Source organism: Cyrtonyx montezumae, unplaced genomic scaffold (genome assembly GCF_038088225.1).
Source record: "Cyrtonyx montezumae isolate F1298 unplaced genomic scaffold, pur_monq_1.0 scaffold_39, whole genome shotgun sequence".
Taxonomy (NCBI): Eukaryota; Metazoa; Chordata; class Aves; order Galliformes; family Odontophoridae; genus Cyrtonyx; species Cyrtonyx montezumae.
In genome coordinates, this window is record NW_027072044.1 from 1,542,960 (window position 1) to 1,566,093 (window position 23,134).

Here is a 23,134-nt window from a genome sequence, read left to right on the forward strand (position 1 = left end):
AAAGGGCAATGTGTAATTGCACAGAGCAGCTCTAATTCAGCAGCAGCCCAGCAAGCAGGAGTGTTTGGTTGGGAGCCCCAAGAAATGAAGTGACAGTGAGCAACGCCCAGACCACATGGGCTCCCCATCTTGCCCCCTGGATCACACTCAAAGGGACAGATTCCCTCATTTCCACATCCTAACAGTAAAAATGGACGTTTGCTGACTCTCAGGTTTTCACAATTTCTACTCCGTAAGCCTTAACGAGCAGCGTGCTACCACCAGGCTCAGGAACCACAAACTGACTGCAGCTTTTTATAGAACTACAAAAGAAAATGCAGGATCACGGAAAGCAGTGACCTCAAATCCCAGGGCTGAGCTGCTGAGGCTGAAGCTGCAGCACGGCCCCATGTGGGTCCTGGGTGCCAGGAGGTAATGCTGGCAGCATCCAAAAGCTCCCCATGTGCAATACACTTCAAAATACAACTGCTACATAACTAGACTTAATTTCTGGATGGTTGCACTGTTTGTTGTACAGAATTAGCTGAAGCATGACACTACCAACACGACTTAGGAAGTAAACAACCAAAAAAAAAAACCACCAAAAGAACCAAACAGTGGAAGGATAAATCCCTACGAACTGCTGGAACTGATCTTGCTTTGTGTAATTGTTTTTTCCTTCGTTGCCACAAAGCCTATAAAAAAAAATATCTAGTTGCAAAAAATGAATGAAGAGCACAAGCCACAAAGCTGGACACTCTAACAGCTTCCAACTCAGCAAAAGTGCTCCGGAGCCACTGAGGACAAGGTTCCTGTCACCAGCAGTCATGGTAAGGAAGGCAGAAGTGGGAAAGGAGAACACCAGCACCCGGGGCAATCTGGGACAGAGCGAGCTGAGCCCCAACAATGAACAGGTAAAGCCCCCAATGCTGCATGCACTGAGAAACAGCAACGTGTCCCTCCTGATGGCACTCAGCAGTGCTTACACAACCCAGGGAACCAAAGCCCTGGGCTGGCTGCTGCTCCACCAGGCAGCTGGGGCTCATAGTGAAACTGCTCCTGCCGAGCGTGACAAAGCCCCGCGAGCAATCGTGAGTCATTCTGACTAAGCTATAGGAATAATTCCTATATTAGTAAGTTTGCTTACAGGTTTGCTATTCAGCCCAGGACACGAGAGGCAGGAATTCCTCCTGCCCAGGTGTTACAGACAGCATATAACAAATGTTAACAGCCTGATCTTTGTAGAAGTGTACAACTGCAGAAGCAGTTTCAGATTGGAAGCACACAAGGACCCGTCCTGCAGCAGTCAGCACCAGCAGCACTGTGGTGAGGGCACAGCTCACAGGTACCTGCATCCAGGAGAGGTGGGAGCCCACAGCATGCTCAGGACGGGTGAGCACTTCCTCCTGGTTCTATTTCAGCCTTTATTACTCACTCCAAAGTGTTCTCTTTTAAAAAGAAGATAGGAAACCACGGGCATGCTCAGAACAGTCAAAGCTGAACCAGATGAGCATTGAGTTACCATGCACCTGAAAGAAGAGAAAGGGCTCTGAAATGTGATCCTGCTCCTCTCCTGATGCAGACAGACCCCAGTGCTCTGCTCCACCTGTGTGGCTCCCCAGGAGCACAGCTCGAACAAGGACTGCCCCGGGAAACAGGAACCGAGCACCACACAATGCTGTAAAGTGATTTTATGTCTCAGTGACTGAGCTAGCTTCTAGTTCCTCTTTAATGTTTCTTCTTGCCATATTTCTGGACAGAGTTTAGACTCAACATTTTGCCTTGCCTTGAACAATGGGGAAGAAGGCCTCGAAGCAGGGCCCCAGCCACTGGCACCAGCAGGGACTCACACTATGGAACAGGAAAACCAAGGAGGAAAAGTCAGGGTCAGTCCTGCATGTCTTCAGCTCTGCATATTAGAAAGCATAAAAGAAAATGAGCGTGATGCTGACATCTTAAGAAGTTGCAGAAGAGTAAAGAAAAATTTATCCTCAGGCTTGTGAGGAACACAGCTCAGTCCAGTTACAATAGCACAGGATAACATCAATCTAGAAGATAATAAGCATCCATGATGAAAACTGAATCACTTTAGGGCATGGTAACCCAGCACTTTAAGTCGCCTTGATCTCCTGAATGTTTTCAGCTAGAAAGAATGCACACTGGGTGCACTTGTTCTGTACAGGCCTAGCCCCATATCTGTGCACACAGCACCACCAGGTTTGGGAGTGAGACAAGGAAACGGGGAAAGCCTCACTATTTACCTGGGCTCTGCCAGCCAACAGCAAACTGCAGTGACTGAAAACAAGCTGACAGATTAACTGCTGCAATTACATTGTAAGCAGAGAGAAGAGCTGAGATCATTCCGAAGCTTCTTGCCAGATCTATCCAAGATATACAGTGGTGCATGCAAAGGAGCTAACTTGCCCTCCAAAGACAGTGGCACACAACAGACTGAGAAGGAAGAACTCTGCCTTCCCAGCAGTACCGGCCTCTCCTCTTCTGAAGTTAAGGTCATGCAGAGAAAAACTAAAAATCAAAGGCGGCTTTGGGGCAGGAAGCATCCTCAGCAGAATATGGGATGTCCCATGCAGGTAGACTGAAGTCAGGTGTGATTACATTAGCACGTAGGAAACCTTTATTACAGCTGGCAAGGAGAAAGTAAAAGCTGAAAACCAGCACACAGAGACCAGGCAGGGGCACAGACTGCAGCCCAGGCACACAGAACAAGGAAGAGCAGCCGATAAGGTCGGGGCAGAATCTGCCTTGCTGGAGGACACCGAAGGAATCCCTCTGCAAAAGGTGCACTGCTCTCACTCTGTACAGACAGCAGCAGTTTAGTTGTTTCCAACTACAATACACAAGCCACCAGGCAAAGTCAGCACAATCCGCTTGCAAAAAATAACATATTCCTCATGGATCTGCAGTATTTCACATTAATCTGCACCAAAGGTTGTGCTGCCAGCCTGCAGCCAAGCACAGCTCTGCTATTCCCCAACGTGCAGCTTGTGTCCAGGGAGTTTATCTAACACTCCAAGACCTCCAGAAAGGTGCCTGTGAAGTTAAGCCCTATCAGGAACTCTCCAAAGGGAAAATGTCATTACTATGGGTGTGAAGAGAAGAGCACAGGAGCAATGTTTACGCCACACAAGTCTGCCATGGAAACAGTCACACCACCAGTGAGGAAGTGCCCCACAGCTCTGAGGCCCTCCGTGTACAGAGAGGGGAACTGCACCGACAGGGGCTCCCACCCAGCCCCATGGGGCCCCCCTCCCCCCAGGAGAAGGGTCAGTGCCACAGAGCACTCCCAACAGCCAGGGCTGTGGCTCCAGGCTCACACTGCTCAACGCTTGGACACTCCTCTGCACCGTTTGGATGCTGGCAAGAGTCACAACAGCCTTAATCCTCAAAAGGAAAGCACAGAAATAGGAGTCTAACTAATGAAAGAGGAGAAAAAGTCAATCTGCAGCCTTGATGCTGGCATCTGCCCCAGTGTGCCATGCCCTACGTCTTCTTGGATTGTTTCAGGGCAGCAGAAACAAAGTTAACTGCTGATGCTACCAGTAGCACTGACCTCACTTCCCCCTCATGGGGCTCACAGCAGAGCACTGTCCCTCCTGCTCCCCCAGACTCTCTCCACCAGCAGAGCTGCCAGACCCCACCACTACACGATTCCAAGTCTCATGTCACCCCCACCCCCACAGTGAAGCTGCTGTAGTATGGACAGCCCTGTCCTCAGTCTGCAAGCCCCTCTGCCTCCCAGTGTAACATGCTACTGCTTCATCCCTATTGAATCCCTGGTATTGCTTCTCGTCCCTTTTTATCTGTCCCTGCTGCTCCATCAGGGAGAACAGATACAACTATTTCTGGACTGAGCACACTTCCCCATACCCGATATTCTTCTGCCAAGGAGCATTCAGCACATTGTTGTGGAAGCTCACCCAGCACTACTCACACACAGCCACGAGCTGACATCCCCAGGGTGAGAACACACGGTCCCATCCACCTGAGCTAAGGCTGGAGCAGCTTAGACAGCACACAGAGCAGCACAGGGCTCAGCAGCACACATGCTCCTGGAGTCAGCCTCAGAACACACCTGCAAGGCAGAACTACACCATTATCCTGGTTAATTAGAGGGAAAGAGAAGAGCAGAAAGCACGCAGCTGACTGAGGCTCAAAGCCAAGGAATGCAATCTCCAGGTCTACACTTTGCTTCTGCCCACTGCTGTAGGGACACTCACAGGAGAAGCTCTGGAAGAAACGCTCCATGTGAGCTGAGCAGGATCTGACACCAGTGCTGCCACGTGGGGTATGAGTACTCTGCCTCACACACTGCACCCCAGGACATCAAAGCACGCTTCCCTACTGATCATGAGCACATAAACAGGAGCCCTAACCAGACAGCCTTCAGGCAGGCTCAGCACACGCTTTCTCTGTGAAAGAGGCATGTGTTGGCCTCTTTCACAGCTCCGTGTTTACAAATCTTGATCGTGTTACCAAAAAAGACTGAAGAGTTTTAAACTGAAAAAGTGTTTCAGGAGAATATAAAACTTCTAATTAAGCCCATACTGCTTTCCAGAGAGATCCAGACTCTCACAACTGAAAGTCACAGTGCAGTATTCAGTGGCTGCACAGTTGGCTTTTTATTACAGTGTCACTGTTCTAAAAGCTTTAAACCTGTGTCAGCATTTTCATTATAAACCCTCCAATTCAGGGCTCTCTAACTTAAACATTAAAAAAAGGCCTATTCAGTCAGGAAACACAACCCTCAAACAAACCACACGCTCACTACTTTAAACACAGAAATTAAAAATAAATAAAAAGGAAAATTCAGTCCGCGTACGCTTCAGTGTTAAAAATAAATCAATCACTCTGCAGTGAGCAAAGCTGTCACTTTTCAGTGAGCATCCAGCTTGGCAGACACATCCTGTCCCATGTCTGACACATGATGGAGTGTGACGCTGGGCTGCACCGTTCCTGTTCTGAAGGCAGCAGGGATGGGAGGGGGACAGAGCTCTGAGCAGCACGCAGAACAAAGCCCCCCCCCCCCCCCCCCCCCAAAGGAAGGGATGATTGACTTCCCCTGAAGTCTGATCCTGGTCAAGGAGGAGGATGTGAGACCTTGGAAAGTATGGAAGGAAACTGCGTTTGGTGATCTGTTACAAACTTCTACATTTGGATGTAAGGGAAGAAAGATCCGCACGCGGGCTCAGAGAAATCTTTCAGATTACTCAGAAGTAAAGAATCAAATTAAGAACTAAACATCAAAGAAAATAAGCTGTAAAATTCACTGGCTGTGCTATCCTCTGTCAGGCTCTGCGGGTTTATCATTACATTCTTCTTGACAAAGCACAGTTTCACTTTCACCAGTCTGAAAGCCCTGCACAAGCAATAACACAATTCCAAGAGGAGAAAAAGCACTACCAGAGAAAACAAGTAGGGAAGCACGCTCCTCTTTCCCAGGACCAGTCAGCCATCCCAGCCACTGCATGAAACGATCAGATCAAAAACACCACCCCAAATTAGACAGGGTGCTCACAGTGGAGCTCCACTGAAGCTTCAGTGGATTAAGCTTCTAAAGGTATTGTCTCATTTTAGGAAAAGAAGAGTACAAAGGACGAATGAATGGATAACCATCAACAAAGAGCAAGCAGCAGAGATGAAACCAGAATTCAGGCTTCTGAAGCCTGCAGCTGGCATCCTAACTAACAAAGGCTGCAAAGTTTTTACAGCTGTAAGGGGTTCCCTGAACTCAAAGCAAACCACTGATACATGATTTTCCACTGCAGCACATCCCTGCAGCCAGCTGCCACTAGGTCTAGCAGTGCTCACTCTGGGCTCAGTGTTTCAGATGATGTGGATAACTCACAGAAGACCACAGCACACACACAGCCTGCGTCTTCCCGCCCACATTTACAACCACGGCACCACACGGACCAGAAAAACCTCACAGGATCCCAGTGACGAACCGACAGAACTTGCCCTCCAAAGGACCATCTCATTTCACTTGTAAATGGAGTTCGTTAACTCACAGTAGGATAGAGTCCTCTTACACTGACATTTACAGCTGCTTTTGAGAACGGAGCTCTTTCTCAAACGTTGCATCAGTGCTTAATTACATTAAGAACTGGGTATGCGGGTGACTGCTAACAGCACCGGAGTTAAGAGCCTGCTGGCACAAGCTCTATCCTTCAAACGCTCTTAATTGGGCCATTAAGAACCGCACCACAACAGGCAGACACGAGCACCGAGGCTGCGGCGATGGTTCATGCGTACATTTAACAGCGCTCGATTCAAAAATGCCCGAACAAAGCGTACAGAGCTCTCTGCCTCCGCGCAGCACGGCTCCCTCCTCAGCACCGCCTGCACGCAGCGACAAGGGCGACTTTCGCTTTGGAAGCGGGGCTGCTATTGGAAAGCGCCCACTCCCAGCGAACAGAAAACACCGACCCACAAAGCACTTCACCCCGAGCACTTCTCCCCGGACCAAGGAACGGTCGGAAGAGCCCCTCCAGACCCCATCTGCCACGGGACGCGCTCCCACCAGCTCGGGCTGCCCGGGCCCCACCCACGGCCTCGTGCACCTCCCGGGCTGGGACAGCACGGCTCCGGGCGGTGCCAGCTCCCCACGAGCGCTCCTTGAAGGATTTTCCCCTCACGTCTGATCCACCGGACCCGGACCGGCGCCCGCCCGAAGGGGACAGCCCCGCGCCCCCGCGACGCCCCCAAAATCGGGAGCCCTCAGCCCGCCGAGAACCGGAGCTCCAGAAGGAGCCGACCCCCCCCCGTGCCCCCAACCCTTACCTGCGCGGGGGGGCTGAGGGGGGCTCAGGCTCCCGCCCGGCGGCCACCGCCGCCTTCCGGCTTGCGCTCAGAGGCCGCCATCTTGGGGGAGGGACACGGACTTCCGGGCGGAAGTGGGCGGAGGGCGCCACCCGGGGGCCGCGGGAAGCGGAGGTTTCGCGGTGAGCGGCGGCGGTCCCGGGCACGGCCGGGGTAAGCGGAGCCGTGTGGAGACCGCGGGGAATCGCTTTCTTCGTCCCGCTTCCCCCACCTGCGGGACGGTGCGGCGGGAGAGCGGAGAGGGAAAGTTCCGAACCCCGATTTGGCAGCGCCGCGACCCCGAGGGAGTCCCCCCTCCCCCCCCTCCCCAGCTCGACGCCTCCCGCCCGTTCCTGGAGTTTGTTTTGAAATGTGTCATTGCTTCTGTTGGATCTTTGCCCCTGGTCGGACCCGGGACAACGAGCACAAAAATCCCCGCGGGGTCATGTAAAGAAGCACTCCAGATAAGGCTATTTTTGCACTGGCATCTCCAGCCCAGCAGCGCAGGGCTGTGTCTGCTTGATTCCCAGAAGGAAGGTGCCAGCAGAGCACGGCCGTCTCCGTCTGCACCCTCTGAGCTCTGGGCTGCTGCCACAGCACCATGGGCAGCCCCTGAGCACGGGGCCTTGGCCTTGCCCAGCACGAAGGTAGTTCCCTTTGTCCTGCTCAGAGCCAAATGCAGAGTTTGTCACGTTTGGGCTCTTGGTGCTGTTAATGAGCACTGCTCTCAGAACACTTCATTCATCCGCAGGCGTTAATTAATCAGAGCAATTGTGTCATGCTTCCTGAAATACCCATTCTCTGGAGCATAATGCTAGAGGTCCTGACTCTCTCACGTCACACCTTTAATAGCACCTCCTGCTCCTGCCCCATGCTGCTCTGGACACCAAAGTGTGTCCTGCAGATAGCACTGCCCTGCAGTGCTGTGCTTGTTCCCTTGAGGACGTGGGCTCTCTTATCTGAGAACAACCACCACAGCCCCATTAGTCACGCATTAAAACCATGGCTTAAAATCCCTGTTATTTATTTTGTATGATACAACTATGAATAAATCAAACGCTGAAAGAACCAGCACTGATCATTCCAGCCACCTCCTGTGACCACTGCCATCCCTGCAGCTGGGGCCACGACACAGCACTCACCTGCTTTCCACTTCCCACCCCAGTTCCCATTTCAGGCACAAACCCAATGAATGACCTTGCAATCCCCTCCACACCCCACCCCTAGAAGCTTCCTCAGGAACAAGGGAGCATTGAAAGCCTCTGTCCTAATGACCATCTCTGGATTAGGAAGGGGAGGGCTCCCAGATGCCCCTGCGAGGCTGTGCTGAGGTGAGTGCTGGTGCTGTATGAGGAGATGGCAGCACCATTGTAGGAGATCCTCCCATGAGTCTTGGAGGCTGCAGCACAGCCCCTTCTGCAGGCAGTGACAGGTTCTGTGCCAAGCACCTTTGTGAACCCTGGAGCTGAGGAGCAGCAGGAGTGCACAGGGCACACTCCTGATGTGGGAGGGTTCTGCTTTTCCTGCCCACACATGGGGGTGTCATCCCATGGTGTTAGGGGTGTCTGCATGGCTGCATAGCGCTGTGCTGGGCTGGTCGTGGGCTGTGTCTTGGTGCTTTGCTCTTGCAGGAGAGCAGCATCTCTGGAAGTGCTCTGCCTTCCCCAGAAGAAGCCTTTCCCAGGCAGCTAGACCTCTGGGGGGCAGCAGATCCTGGGGGAGCAGGATCAGAAACGCAACATCAGGGCCCCGTTCCAGCAGCACTTGCATACATGCTATAGAGTCGCTGCCACGGCTGTGTCAGGGTGAGCTTGGCCACATTGCGTGCACTGGGTTCCTGTTTCTTCCCACAGCTTGGAAATCCCCTGACTTTCCACTGGGTTGGGGTACCCTGGGCCCAGCTGGGTCCATGCTGCCCTACAACTTCAGCAAAGGACAGCCCAGGGAAGAGTAGGAATGGATCGACAGCTCTGGGAGTATGGGCTGGCCTGTGCCAGACCATCAGAAGGACGTGCAAAGCCACCCTCAGAGCCTGGGGAACCTCTTCTTGGAGTATCACCTCCATGAGTCTCCTGGGAGCAGAGTACAGCTGATGCAACCCGGGTGGGAGCTGCAGAGGAGGCAGTGGAAGCTGCTCCCAACTGAAGTTCTTTGCTGTGGACAGTTTCCAATCAATCCTGCCCTCGCGCTGCTGGGAACACGGCCCCCTCGGGAAGGGGAAGCACAGCACTTACCAGAATTTGGGTGATCACTTTCCAGCACTTTGGACTCTGTGCCAAGATCAAAGTAAATCACATGTGATCAGGCACTATCATAAGAGAAGTCTGCAAGGGAGCAGGGGGAACACAGTGTTACAGGGCCCTGAGGCAGGAGGAATGCAGAGCTGTGGGGCCTGGGGCAGCTGTGCCTCCTTCTGTGCAGGCATTTTGTGCTGCTGTCTGTCTGCCCTGAGCTCCTGCTTCCCAGAGATGGAGAGGGGCTCATGGAGCCCAGTGCTGCTGTACTGGTTTCCCTCTCTGTTCTTTTGGTGTTCACTGAGCTCACTTGTATCCATGGCCACCGATGCTGGCAGACTGCTCTTATTATTTAAATAAAAGTAGAGATTCCCATGGAGCTGAATCACTTCCAGGAGAAGAGGTTAAAACGCCCCTTAGTCCAAAACTCAAAAGAACAAAAATCTCAACATATTCCAAGGGAACCACTGCTTTTTCCAATGCTTTCTGTGCTATTTTTTCTAACACTGCCCAAAAGCAGATGGAGGTGATGCCATATCCAGGACAGAGCAGCTGGGAGCAGCTGAGCTAGGGCAGGCTCTACAGGGCCGTGGATACAAGCAGCCCCAGAGCAGGGACATGAAGGGACAGGAGCATGAAGAGCCTGAGACTGAGACCCACAGGGTCCCACATTCCCATGAGCTCTGCTGTGCACTTGGCCAGGAGGTGGCAGCTCTTGCCACTCTGTGGTGCTCTTGAGATGCTGCTGCTGTGATCCAGCAAGCAGAAAGGCAGAAACATCCCAGTGAGATGAGAAAATGGCCAAAAGGTCAGGATGGGGTGTGAAGGAGTGTCTGCAATGAGGACACAGCCAGGCACTGTGGCACTGGCAGCGCCTCTGTCCTAAGCACCGTCAGGACAGGCAGTTGGAGAGGACATACCTGTAGTTACTGCAGGGTTTGGTAATGTGGGAGACCCAAAGGGCGGGTCCTCCCCCAGCAGCACGGCAGATGCCTGGAAGACACTGCCATGCCCACGAGGATGGGCAGCAGAGATTGCTCCACGAACCTCCTCTGACTTACCCAAACCTCTCCTGCCCTTGTTTCTGATCAGAAGCAGAGGACTGTAGCACACACAGTGCCAACACACAGCAGAAAGCAGCTGCTGCCTTCCAGCCCAATGCTGACCTCGTTTCAGAACCAGTGAAGCACTCCCTGTGCTGTATCACCACTGAGGGCCTAGAGATAAAGGCAGCACAGCGTTGTTTAACATCTGTTATTTGTGAATGTCCGAGAGCACGGAGACACGCCGAGACCGATGGGTGCCGGACTCCTCAGTGCTCAGCGGGAGCAGCGGCGAAGCGGGGCTTTAACACATCACATTTAGCGCCGAACGTACGGATCAGCAGAAAAGGTTCAGGAAAAGACGGGGACTGATTTCGGAGAGTTTGTGCTGCAGGTCCTGCCCAGTCCGACCGCGGACGCGGCGGTGCAGGCCCAGGCCCAACGCGCGGCGCCGCTCCCTCCTCCACCCGTCGCCATGGCAACCACTTCCCCTTCGCCCTTTGCCCTTTGCCCCCTACGGCCGACAGAGGTGACGGACAGCTCCCTCAGCCTATCACCGCGCGCCGCCCCCCACCCGCCTGACAGGGCGGGTTAGGAACTCCGCGAGCCAACCGGAAGCGAAAGCCACAGGGCCGGCCCCGCCTCTTCGTGCCGCGACCGCAGCCAACCAGCGGGCGAGCTCGCGGGGGCGGGGCGGGCGCGGCGGCCAATGGGCGCGGACGTCGGTCGCCAGGGAGGCGCACGGCCCGGAGGGGGGGGGGGGGCAACGGCGGGAGCTCGGCGGGGCCGGGCGGGGGCGGGAGGTAAACAAAATGGCGGCGGCGTGCGCGCTGCGGCGGCGGCGGAGGAGGGGGTAAAGGGGCGCGGTTCGGCCGGAGCGGGCCCTGAGGCGAGTCGGAGGGGGCAGAGCGGGGGCGGTGGCCGGTGGGGATTCCTCTGAGACGGAGGGACGCCTGGGGAGCGCGGCGCCGGGGTCCGGCCCGGGAGCGGGGAGGGGGGACGAGGCTGCCAGGCCCCCCGCTCCCTTCCCCGAGTCGGCGGCGCGGCGCGGGGCCCAGCGCTGAGGGAGCGGCCCCAGCTCACGGGGAAGGGCCCTCCCTGGGCCGCTCCCGGCCCGCAGTGCAGCGCAGAACCCGGCGGAGACGGCGGCGGCGTCCTCTCAGCCCCGCGGCCCAGGAGCGTTCTGTTCCCGCTTCGCTCCTTCTCGTTCTCGGAGTGTCTGCGCTGCTCCTTCACCCCGGCTGACACCTGTGGGGGCGGCCTGGGAGCAGTTGGTCCCCCTGCTGGCATCTCCTTCCTTTGGGCAGGGACTGGGGCGCTGGGGACGCCTGGCACAGGGGTTTGCCACCTCTTGAGCTGTCCCACACCTCAGTGCGCCTGCTCGGCTCCGGGGGTTTGGCTGTCTGCCGGTGGGGTTTGGCTGTCCAACGCCCGCTGACCCTGGGAGCAGCAGCGGTGACACATCATGTGCCAGGCGCAATCCAGGCGGCTGAAGGATGCCCCTGGGAGATCTCAATAGGCACCGAAGGCCTCAAACTTTTGTAGGCGTGAAAAGCGAAGAAATTAGAATTGTTTCTGAAAACTCTTTCAAAGAAACCTGGTTCCAGCTTCCAAACGGCTGAAAAAAGCCCAAACATCTGTGCTGGAGCTCAGAAGGTGAAGGCTGCAGGGCAGGAGTGCTTCCCCCGCTGTCCTGCTGGGAGCTGGTGCCTGTGCTTTACTGGGAATGGAAAGCCACGAACGAGACTTGGCAGTGGTCTGTTTCATGTGATGGTTTAAGGTCCCCAGGATGACCTAGCACTTACCTTCACAAACTGGGCCAAGCAAAAGGCTGAGGTGACTTGAAAGATCCCTAGTGGTGGGACCAGGCCAGGAGTAAAGCGAGTCCCAACCTGATTGTGTCTGGTCAGAGCTATATATTCTTCTTAAGAGACGCATTACTGGAGCAGACCTGGATCTTTTAGCATCCACTTGAGCTGGAAGCAGCTCGTAGTTCTACTTGTTTTGTTTTTTGTTTTTTTTTTAATTAATGTTTGTACAATCTTCTGGATGTTTTTTTTCAAGAAGGAGTAAAAGGGAGTGTTGGAAACAAACAGGATTAAAACCCTGAGCGCTTAAGGAAGACAGGTTAAGGAACTTAATCCAGGATGGATATGCAGGAGCCTCAGCAGCTGGGTATGTTTGGAGAGAGCGAGCTGATGTCTGTGGGGATGGACACTTTTATCCATCGCATCGACTCCACTGAAGTCATCTACCAACCACGGAGGAAAAGGGCCAAGCTCATTGGCAAGTACTTGATGGGAGACTTGCTTGGAGAGGGATCCTACGGCAAAGTCAAGGAGATGCTGGACTCTGAAACCCTCTGTAGGAGAGCTGTGAAAATCCTGAAGAAGAAGAAGCTACGCAGGATTCCCAACGGGGAGGCAAATGTGAAAAAGTGAGTAAATGTTGCTGGGAGTGGAGGGGTTCGACTTTGTCCTTATGTTCCAGCTGAAGTTCTGCGTCGTTTTAACTCACCCCATAGCTTTGTGTTTTGGAAATGCTTCAAAAGTTGTAGGTAAAAAGGAATGTCTGCTGTTGAATGAGAGCCAGCTGTGTGGCAGAGGGCTCCTGACCTTGTCCTGGATGGGGACAGAGCTCGGCTTCGAGGGTGAGGGGGCAGCTCCTTCAGCTGAATGACCCACACATAGTGCTGCTGTCTTTGGTACCGCTGCAGAGAGAGGATCCTTCTTCTTGGCCTCACGTCAAAGTGATAAAGAAGTGCTCTTAGCTGTGCAGGATGAGGGGTGGTGAGCTGGGGGTGCACTGAGCAGTGCCTGGGAGGGACTGTGCTCTTGGACTCTTTGGACAGTGATTGCTGCCACCCGCGTCAGTGCTGGGATGCAGTCCCGTGCATTGTGTGCCCAGTGGGCATACCAAGCCTTGGGTTTTATTTTTGGGTTCCCTTCTGGCTAATGAGTTTAGGAAGCAATTCAAGGCTCTTTTCAGTTGATTTCTGCAGCTGTAAAATGGAGACAAGGGTTGTCAACCTCTTTTCAGAGACTCTGCTTGGAAGGTTTTCCAAGTACCAGTTACATACTGATTAGTCAGGGCACAAGTAACTAATTAAAGCATTCTGTGGGGAGAAGCCTAGTGTTATGCTTCATTTGCAGGACTCGTTAGGTGGAACTTTCCCTTTCAGTGGCATCGTGCCCTGCACACGAACAACTCGCAGCCCGTTTCCCACAGTGAGCAGTTTGTTACAGCCCTGCAAGATCTTTGTTTATCTGCTGGGAGGGGGGAACCTCCTGCAGCCACAACAGTTTGCACGGGCTTATCTCGTAGCAGGAGGGAGGACTGGAGGTGTTTAGAGGACTCTTGTGTCGTGCCCTTAGCTGCGACGTGCTGAGCGTGGAGCCCTGACCCAGCAGAGTCTTGTTTCTGTTTCTCAGTTTGGTTCGAGTTCGTGAGCTCAGCTGTGAGATACTTCACGTCCTGTACTGAGCCTTGTGTCTGCTCCCAGAGTTTGGCTTCTAACCTTCAGTGACAGTGTAGTGACAGAGCGGGCGCAGGGCTCTGCGTTGGGACCTCCCTTTGCTGGCTCAAGTTCAGAGTGAGAGCTATCTGCTGGTTAATATGTAATAAAATGCTTCTTGTTTTTCTGGTAGAGGCATGGGTGCCCATTCCATCCTTCCGCCCTTCACTTCTACCAGGAGCCCTTCTGAGGAAGGGGGAGACTGTTTCTTTTCTTATTCCTGGAACTTCAATTTTTTTTCTCCCTGGTAATGAAGGACTTCCAAATACCAGGGGAGATTTTGATGTCAGCACTATGGGGATGGTTCTTGAGTCCTGAAGTGAACCCTGTAGCAGTTTTATTCATGCACAGAGCCTGTCTGAGAAGGTCTTGCTTGCCTTCATTAAGGTTAGTTAGTAAAGCAGACTGAGTGCTGCTCTATTTGGCCATGGATGTTTTTCTGGCTCAGCCACGCTTGCTTCGAAACACGGAGGCAGGTTTTAAATGTTGCCTCCTAATGAGGGCTTAACTCGGGCTCAAGTTCCTATTTCTGTCACTTTGTTCTTCTCTTAGGCTGCCCGTTTGTGTCCTTTATCTCAGTGTTCATTGGTGATCCTTTAAAGGCAGGTTGTTGTGTTTTTGCCATACCCTGCAGCCTCGCAGCTCTGAGCTGATCGGAGCCATCCCGCACTGCTGCCATGGGTGGTGAGAACCATCTTCTCTTTGAAAGGAGCTGCTGATCAGGCATCAAAGCCTTCCACTTCCCCCTGTCAGTTGGGTGGGGGGGGCACACGGTGGCATTTAACAACACGTGTGACCACGGTAGGGCTTTATTTCCAGGTAGTGCTGGAAAGTGCTGTGCTGTCCCTTTTTAATGTCACGCTGCTTGGCCACACTCTGGCATTTTGCTTTCTGCAACTGCTTTTGAACAGCTTCACTGAGTGGTTTATACCCAGCAAGCTGTGAGCATGCAACAGAAAGCTGGATCATAGAACCAAACAGCACAGTTTGCTTCGGGTTCTTTGTTGGGAGTTACTAATGAGTGAAGTAATGATTAAATACACAGTGCCTGTGTTAGGGAGAGATACTTGCAGTCCTTATCTGCAGAATGCTGTCTGCAGCGTGGTGCGTGTCAGACACGATTGTGATGAGCTGTGTAATCTTTGCAAACATCCTGACTTCAGCTGGTGCCCTTTGAGATGAAAAATCTCCCATCCCTGGCACAGAAGCACTGCTTCGTGCTGGCTCCCTTGCCAGCACCCTGGTGGTACGTGCAGGTGGAGGGCAGTCCAGGGCAGGATGTGGACAGCTGCTCTCAGGGTGCACAGGGTGGATGAGAGAAGGAGTTCTGAATCCCCAATGTGTTGTTTGCTCTGCTGCAGGTCACAGAGTCACATCTCAAGTAGATCCTCCTCTCTTGGGGTTAACTTCATCTCGTGCTGCTAACGCGTTCAAGTGCCCTGGCACTGGGGCCGAGTGGCTGTACTATTTCAGTCTCAAAATACCTAATTGTATTTTGTTTTTCTTTAACTGTGAAGATGGAGCACGTTCCTCTGGCAGTCTGATCTCCTGCCTTGCTTTCTAACAGATGCAGTTCTCTGCTGCATGGTGATTTGTATGGCAGAGATGTAATTGAGTTATAATAACAGCCTCGTGCCCCTGCAGTTAGCACAGGATGCCTCAGCATCACTGCTGCAGCGGTGAAGATGAAACTCCTATTAATAGTGTGTCGTCAAAGAAATTCCCTAGAAAACAGTTCCTAGACTGTTGTCTCTTGGGTAATTAAACGAGCAATTAATACACAGGGAACAGGGACAGTCAGGGAGTGAGTAATGAGCAGCCTGGGGGGGTGGGACAGGTCTGCACCCATGCTGGGGACTGGGCACACCAGGCAGGCATTGCAGCCTGGCCAGGGGATGTGGGTCTCATGGTGCAATGACAGCTCTGGGAGCTCAGAGCTGGTGCTGAAATGTTTTAGGGGGTTATCTTAGCGGATGGGATCATTCTTCTCTATTCCAACAAATACTCCAGTTCTGCTCCTGAAAGAGGAGCCTGTGAGAGCTCTGCAAGCTCTCAATGCTCACGCCAATGTTAAACCTCTGAGACTCCTCCTAACGCAGTGTAGGGGATCTCTGTATGTTCTCAGCCTCTGCAGAGGGAGTCTGGGGTGGTGTGGCCAAGCAGCTGGTGCTATGGCAAATTGCTGCTTGCCAAAAAGGAGTTCAGAAGGGTTGCCAGAAGATGAAAGAAAATTTGGAAGAGTGTTTGTCTCTAGCAGCAGTTTGTCTCTTTAATAAGACTGTGTGCTAATAGCCTCCCGTTTTAATTAAGTGTTTGGGACTTTCTATGCATATCCCAAGTGTTTTGTACTGTACTTACCATGCTCGGTGATTACTTAGATTTGAATATATACCCATTAGAATTCCTCTGAGGCTTAAAATATGTAGTAGGCCTGTAATTTGGCCATTTGCTACATGGGCCCGCAAATAGAGAGTGCTGCTGGAGGAAGGGCTTGCTGCAAGCTGCAGGGCGTGTGCTGAAGGCAAGGATGGCCCGAGGCTGACTCATCCCAGCCTGCCCGTGGATGGGGGGAGGTCTGGTGTGGAGTGGGGCGGGTGGTACTCTGCTGTGCTGGGTGTGACACTCACTGTGGTGCACCCACAGCTTAGTGTGCAGTGCTTGGTGCCAAGCCTTGAGGTGGGCAGCAGGGGGTGGGGGCTGCCTGGCTCAGATCTGCTGCAAGCCCCTGCTTCTGGCTCCATTTGCCTGGTAAAGATCCACTAGCATTTGCCTCTAGTGAAATCCTACCAGCTTGCACCTGTGGAGGAGCCTTGTGAACCAAAGGAAGGGAAGGGACCTTCAGGCAGAGCCAGGCAGGCTCGGGTCAGCTGTGCTGCATCTCTCCTCTGAAAACTCTGGAAAGCAATTCTTCTGAAAAACTTTGTAGATACCATAGTTTTAAAGGGTCTGAACATTGTCTTGCCTTTGTGGGTAAGGATTTCTTTAAGAGTTTGTAAGAAATCTTCAGCAGGACAAAGGCTGAATCTGATGCTTCAGCAGTCAGGGCAGGAGCATCTGGGTTCTCTGCGCCTTCCACATGTGCAGGATGTGCAGCAGCTTCATTCTGGCAGCAGCAGCAGATCTTGTACACCAAAACAAGGAGAGGAGGCTCAGACTATGTGAATGATACAGTGATCTGATGAAGTCCTTCAGTTGTGTTAGGTTTCCTCCCAGCTGCGTGCAGCTCCTGACTGCTTCAGACCAACTGCCCTTCCCTGTGCTGGGAGAGAAGTCTGACCCCAAGAACAACCACTGTGATTTAAATTGCACACTGCACTTCAGAAGGAGATGAAGCTGCAGCAGCTGGAGAGGTCCCGAGAACGTGGATGAGCTGCAGGCACACAGGTCTCCTTCCCAGCACCGTCAGCTGGAATGTCACAGTGCAGACAAGGTGCAAAGAAAGCAGTGGGGTGGAGTGTCGTTTGTGGTTAGCTTGGGGGGGTGGAGGTAAAGGCAGGCAACTTCTGACAAACTGAGCACTGAGGTCCATTTAAGCAACGAGTTCTGAAACCCAAATGGGATTGGAGGTGGCTGTGGCCGGGCTGCCTCCATTCCTCAGTCATTTCAGAATGCGAGAGGAGCTAAAAATAGAGATAATCTTTCCTCTGGGAAATGGGCTGCTTGGCCCCTGCCCCAGAGGTGGGTGTGCTTCACTGCTGTTTGGGATTGGTGGTTCACAGCGTCCTCCTGGGGGAGAAAAAAAATGGCAGAAATATGAAATATTTATTGGGCTGTGGAAGGTGGGAGGAATTAGTGTGTACACTTTCAAGTGGTATTACGGGGAGTGAGCTGCTGGGATCAGGATGTTCAGTGTGTTCCTAATATTGGAAGCTCTGTGCCTTCGCAGGAAGCAGCCCTGCTGAAATGTTTGCTCTGTCTGAGCACTCCGCCGTCTCCCTTCATTATGCAGAAACTTCTTAGAGCTCCACTAATGCTGGCTGCAGTTCTATGCTAATGTAATCCACTTCGGCCTTTTGGTCATTACTATAATTAGAGTGGCTGCATCACTTCGCAGCTCTGCCTGCCATTTAAACTAAACGATCTTCTGAGCCTTGCCTTCTTATCCCATGGTTTCTGTTCAGCTATCCTAATTTTTAAGGCCAGCTTGTGTCCTGCATCTTATGAGCTCTTTGGAGGAGCTGTTACTGGTTTGCTAGTCAGACGTGGTGCAGCACCAAGCTGTTGTGCTGGCCTCAGCTTGTTACTGGAGGCAGTCTAATGGTGTAAGCATGGGGTGAGAGCTTTCTGAGCCCTGTGGGCTGTGCTTGGGAGGGGCTCTCTACTCTGAAGCTGAGCTCTGAGTTCCTTGCAGTGCTGCTTCCAGCAGTGCAGGCTGGTACATGTGGCTCTGCTTCTTTAAGGGAGTTAGAAATGGCAGGAGAAATGCACCAGCTCCTCTTCCTGGAGCCTGGTTCAGCACCAGCCTGGAGCAGAGCAGCAGAGCGAAGCTGAGTGCCTGCACAGCCAGCTGGAGCACTCTGACCTGCCTGGCCTGATCCTCCTGTTTCCCTCCTTACAGCTGGCAGCAGAGGGGTTCTGCAGGCTGACTTTAATATAAAAGATGCTGAAATTTGGTGGTTTGGGGCAGAGTACGAGATCCCAGCAGACAGAGATCAAAACAATGATCGTGAGATGAGTCCATTTCCATACACAGCCAAGGGAAGGCACCTTTCCTGGCTTTTACAGTTTGTTCAGTTTGTACAGAAGTTTGATTGCCTTGTGCTGGACAGGATCTCAGGCTGGGGAGCCTGGGGCTGTGTGGTATTAGTAGGGATGATTCTCCTTCTATCCAGCACCAGCACCTGGGGAGCAGTGTGATGGGCTAACCTGGAGCTCAGGAGCACACAAGGCCTTTTCTCAAGGAGTGTATAGAGGTAACCTTCAGTGAAGCAGCTGGGACTAATACGGTCTGAAGTGTAACGATCCATGTGATTTAGAAACATCAGTTTCATTCCACACTGAGGAAATAGATGTTGAAAATGTAATGTTTTTCCTTTTCTTTTCCTGCAGGGAAATTCAGCTCCTGCGACGACTGCGGCACAAAAATGTTATCCAGTTGGTAGATGTATTATACAATGAAGAGAAGCAGAAAATATATCCTTTTTAACACAGCGGTTGAAGTTTTGAATTCTTGTTATTTTCCACTGTAGTGCTGAATCACTGTAGTTCTGCTTTTGTTGAGGTTTTTTTTTTTGAATGTTCCTTAAACTTACAGCTGCTTTCACTAGCACTAAACTTGTTGTGTGGCTGCAATGCTTCCACTCGAGTGCTCTTTCTTAAAGCTCCCAAACTTCAGTGTAAGGTATTGTCCCCAGGTTGCATGTAGAGGACTGCAGTAGAGGAGAGCTGCCCCTCCAGTACTGTTTTATTGTGTGACCTTCCCCACTTGGGCATGAAAGCAGCTGCAGATCTGTCACTTTGAGCTTGTGGTCCTAGCTGGCAGTGTGTCAGTGCTTCTCCTTGAAGATGGACCTGTTACTGTTTATGCTTTACAAAAGTCTTTTTTTTCTTTTTTCCTTTATGCCTTTGGCAATGATTTTGTCTTGTTTTTGGTTTTGTTTTTTTTTTTTACCCCTTGGGAAATATGAAAAAATAAAGATCCATGTGTTGTGGCATCTGGACGCTGGCAGTGCTGCCTTCCACAGGGACAGCTGTGTTGTGTGGTCTCACATGAGATGAGATGTGCTCCTGCCTCAGCCTGCTGTGCTCTGCTGTTTGTGTAGATGTCCCTTGTGAAGTGCTTTAAGTGACCTACAGCTTGTAATGGTCATGAGATAAAAAGTGTGTTGCTCCTGTGAGACATGCAGCTCTGGAAGCTAAGCTGTGGTTTGTAATCTCAGCACATCTTTCAGACTTTAATGTGCTGTTCCAGTGCATGGTGTCCTACAAGTATGCCCAGACACCAACTGATGTGATGCTGTGCTGTAACACGAGTGAAATGCAGGAGGGGTGGCTGGAGAGTTTCTGGTGAGTGCCCTTGCACCACTCACAAAGCTTACTGAGCTGATCTGCTGTCGTATATGTTACAGATAGCTGCTCTTATTTGACAGTGTTTTCTAAATACTGTCTTGCAATTACAGTACTTCAGAAAATGGGTAATTTAATTTTGTGCTTTAATTAGATCAAGTACCCTGCCACCAAATCATTGATATAAAAAGCATGACAACTTTCACTTGTATTTTGTAGCCTTAACAGACTGAAGGGACTGTGATTCAATTACTGTCTGCAGAAAGATACCATTTAATTAAGAAGAAGCTGGGATGCTAGAGGAGAAGCATGTCGAAAAAGAGCCCGAGAGAGACCTCATGTGTTGGTAGTAGGTGATGACAACCCAGAATGGTCATTCAGAAAAGTTTTGACCTGGTGTAGAAGGGGTGTTTTGCTTCCTTCTTTGTTAGTTATCCAGGAAAAAGGAAAAAAATCCTAATTTCCAGTGTGAACAATGTGACATTTGAAATCAGTCCTTAAAAGAAGGGAGGATTCTGTTCTTACCTGAGTGTTGTGCTGCTGTTAGAAGTGCAGGCTTCAGCTGTGCTTATTCTCAGGAAGGTGGTGTTTTAACAGCTTGCTTGTCTAGTCAAAGCCTTCAGAGATTTCCTTGGTAACAGGAAAGCTGTGATGACTGGATTAGAAATATCAAGCCCCTTTAGTATTTAATGGGCTGCTCTGCTGACCTGCTGATGCTGGGAACGCAGAGCTGGTGATGAATGGAGAACTGATCCAGGCAGAAAATAACCCCTGTTGAACAAGCAGCATTGCAGCTGGCATCCTGACTTGACAGCTTCTGTTAGCAGTGTGTGCAGCTGTGCGTGGGAGCAGATCCCCGTTGATGAGCAGGAATGAGAGCTTCACTTGTCTTGGGGCACCTGTGCTGGATCTGCTCTGCGTGGAAGTTTGTGCTGGAATGTATCTGAGTGGCCAGGAATGGGCCAGCTGCAAAGGAGGGGGTGAGAAGCAGGCTGTGGCAGGTGATGAAACCAAAACCAGGTTGTTCTTTCTAGATGAGGATGAGAGCTGAGTTTTGCTTCCCAAATGCTAGCCTGTGTAATCCTCTGTTAGCATTATTTTCTTGAAGATGGGAGAGTTGCATCTTCCGCATCACTGTGGTACATACGGTCCTTATCTTTATACCATGATAAGAATTTAGAGGAATGAAATTTGGTCTCTCTCTGCTGCTTTTACTTCTACTGATTTACCAGATGGCATTGTGACTATCATGAAGTCTTACAGCAGCTCACATGGGGGCACGAGCACTAATGCATGAAGATTGCCCAGGGGTTTGAGCTGGGTGGGATGTTCTGCAGAATGACAGCAGTCTCTAGTTTGGATCCCACTTAAAATGCAGGTCATCTCTTTAGCCTCTCTTGCCTCGAGAGTTAAGATACCATCCTGGGAGATAAGCAACTTATTTCAGGCTTTGGTTAAGAAGGCATCTGCCAGGAATAATTAGCAACTGGAGAAACGCATCGTTACTGGAGAACGTGAGCTGCCCGTGTCCGTGCTCTGCATCTCAGAGCTGCACTGCCTTGCCAACCCACCAGATGTCTCAGGGTCTGTCACAGCCCCTCAGTGTGCACTGTGCCTTTCCAAATCCTGGGAGGGGGGAGCAGAGCAATGACTGCTCTAGGCACTCCTGTCACTTCCATTGTTTGGCTCCAAGATTGAAATGTAAGGAGATGAAAACTGGAACATGCTGGAAGAGAACAAATACTTAAAAAGTCCTTGTGCAGCGTCTGCCTGGAAAGCAGCTCATGCTGAAGCTTCCTTAACTCTGCCTTCACGTATATGGTGATGGAGTACTGTGTGTGTGGGATGCAGGAGATGCTGGACAGTGTCCCAGAAAAGAGGTTTCCAGTTTTTCAGGCTCATGGGTAAGTACGGTTTTGTTCCTCCGGCTGCATTGACTTCTCATTGCTGCTCTCACAAATTCAAGAGCATGCTCTGCTCTGTCCATTACGCTGCTGGCTGCTCACTGAAGTAAAACTAACTTGGTGTAATGTGCCCATTTGTCACAAAAAAATCAAAACTGTTGAAGTGATCCAGGAAGAAAAGCATCTTTCTGTTCAATTTTGCTGCTGTTGATTTGCTACAAGAGATGCATGACAGCCTTTCCTGTGCCATTCTGTTAGGATATGTGAGTGGAGGAATCTGTGAGGGCTTGCCCGCTTAAATGGAGCGATGCAAGCAGCTCAGTGTCAGGACAAAAAGATTAAAGATCTCTTATGGATAAAGAATTGCCAATATCCAGCATGGTCTGTGTTAGCATGATCTGTGTTAGCTTGTTCCCTTGGTGGACAGTCTGATCTGAAGCCCATTTCACTAGAGATGGGTGTTATAGATGGCCTCAGTGAAATGCAGGTGCATTAAGATTTCTGGATGCTGTGAGATTCAAAATAAGTCCATGAGCAGTTGTTGCCACGCTGTCACCATATGCTTCATGTATTATTGGTGGTTCATGCTCTTAATCTTTGGAAGTGCTTGACTTTTTTTTTTCTTTAACTGTTTTTAGGTACTTTTGTCAGCTTATAGATGGCTTAGAATACTTGCACAGCCAAGGGATTGTCCACAAGGATATAAAACCGGGGAACCTCCTGCTGACCACCAATGGGACGCTGAAAATATCTGATTTGGGCGTAGCAGAGGTACATGAGAGCTGCATTGAAGTCAGGGATGTGAGAAGCATGGCTTTCTGGATCCATATCACCTCTGTGGGATCGATTTGATTTATTGATTGTTCTGCTAAACTTGCAGAATGCTCTGGAGTAGCTCTGCTGAATATTTATTGAACTGGCAAAACTTCTTTATCTCCTTGCTGATAACAGTGCAAAACTTCCATCCAGGAAGCTTTTAGAGGAAGATGTTAATCTCAGATAAACCCAGAAAAGCCCAGAAGCGTGGTGAAATCGATAAGCAGCATAACCTTGTACTTCTTAAGACATTCTCCATATACTAACTAGGTGGGATTGCAGGAAACGTCACTGCTGGCATGTAATTGTGGCAGTCACGTGTTCTCCTGGTATGTAAGGAGATATTCAGTAGCAGAGTTTTCCCCTTCTGTGAAAGTTTTGACAGTTGCAACTTGCATGCCTTGGAAGTTTGAAACTAATGGGTCTCTTTGCTGCAGGCATTGCATCCGTTTGCAGAGGATGACACGTGCCGAACGAGCCAAGGGTCGCCAGCATTCCAGCCACCAGAAATTGCCAATGGCCTTGATACTTTTTCAGGCTTTAAAGTAGACATCTGGTCCGCAGGGGTCACACTGTAAGTGCCCGTGCAGCCCAGGAATTGCAGTGAGAAATTACACATCCCCAAAGAGCTCGGTGTTGTGCAGTCTGCTGTCATCGTTGCTCTTCTGCATGGTGCTTGGGGGGTTGGGGAGGGCTTATACAGCTTGCCCTACCCTTGGGAGGGTGTGTGTGTTCCCTGAAGTGCTTGCAGTTCTGAATAAAGTCATCTCCACTCTTAGTAAGTCTCTGCCAACCGTTTCTCAGCATCTGAGATACACA

General features: G+C 51.2%; 1 protein-coding gene across 1 annotated transcript in view; it reads left to right on the forward strand.

Moving 5' to 3' along the window:
• The first annotated feature begins 11,299 nt into the window (after nucleotides 1–11,299).
• Nucleotides 11,300–23,134, forward strand: part of STK11 (serine/threonine kinase 11) — a 33,132-nt gene continuing 21,297 nt past the window's right edge. The window contains exons 1-5 of the mRNA XM_065745926.1: nucleotides 11,300–12,512; nucleotides 18,639–18,722; nucleotides 21,410–21,499; nucleotides 22,138–22,270; nucleotides 22,753–22,889. Of these exons, the coding sequence (XP_065601998.1) occupies nucleotides 12,223–12,512; nucleotides 18,639–18,722; nucleotides 21,410–21,499; nucleotides 22,138–22,270; nucleotides 22,753–22,889 (734 nt within the window). The 5' untranslated portion in view covers nucleotides 11,300–12,222. The remainder of the gene's footprint in view (nucleotides 12,513–18,638; nucleotides 18,723–21,409; nucleotides 21,500–22,137; nucleotides 22,271–22,752; nucleotides 22,890–23,134) is intronic.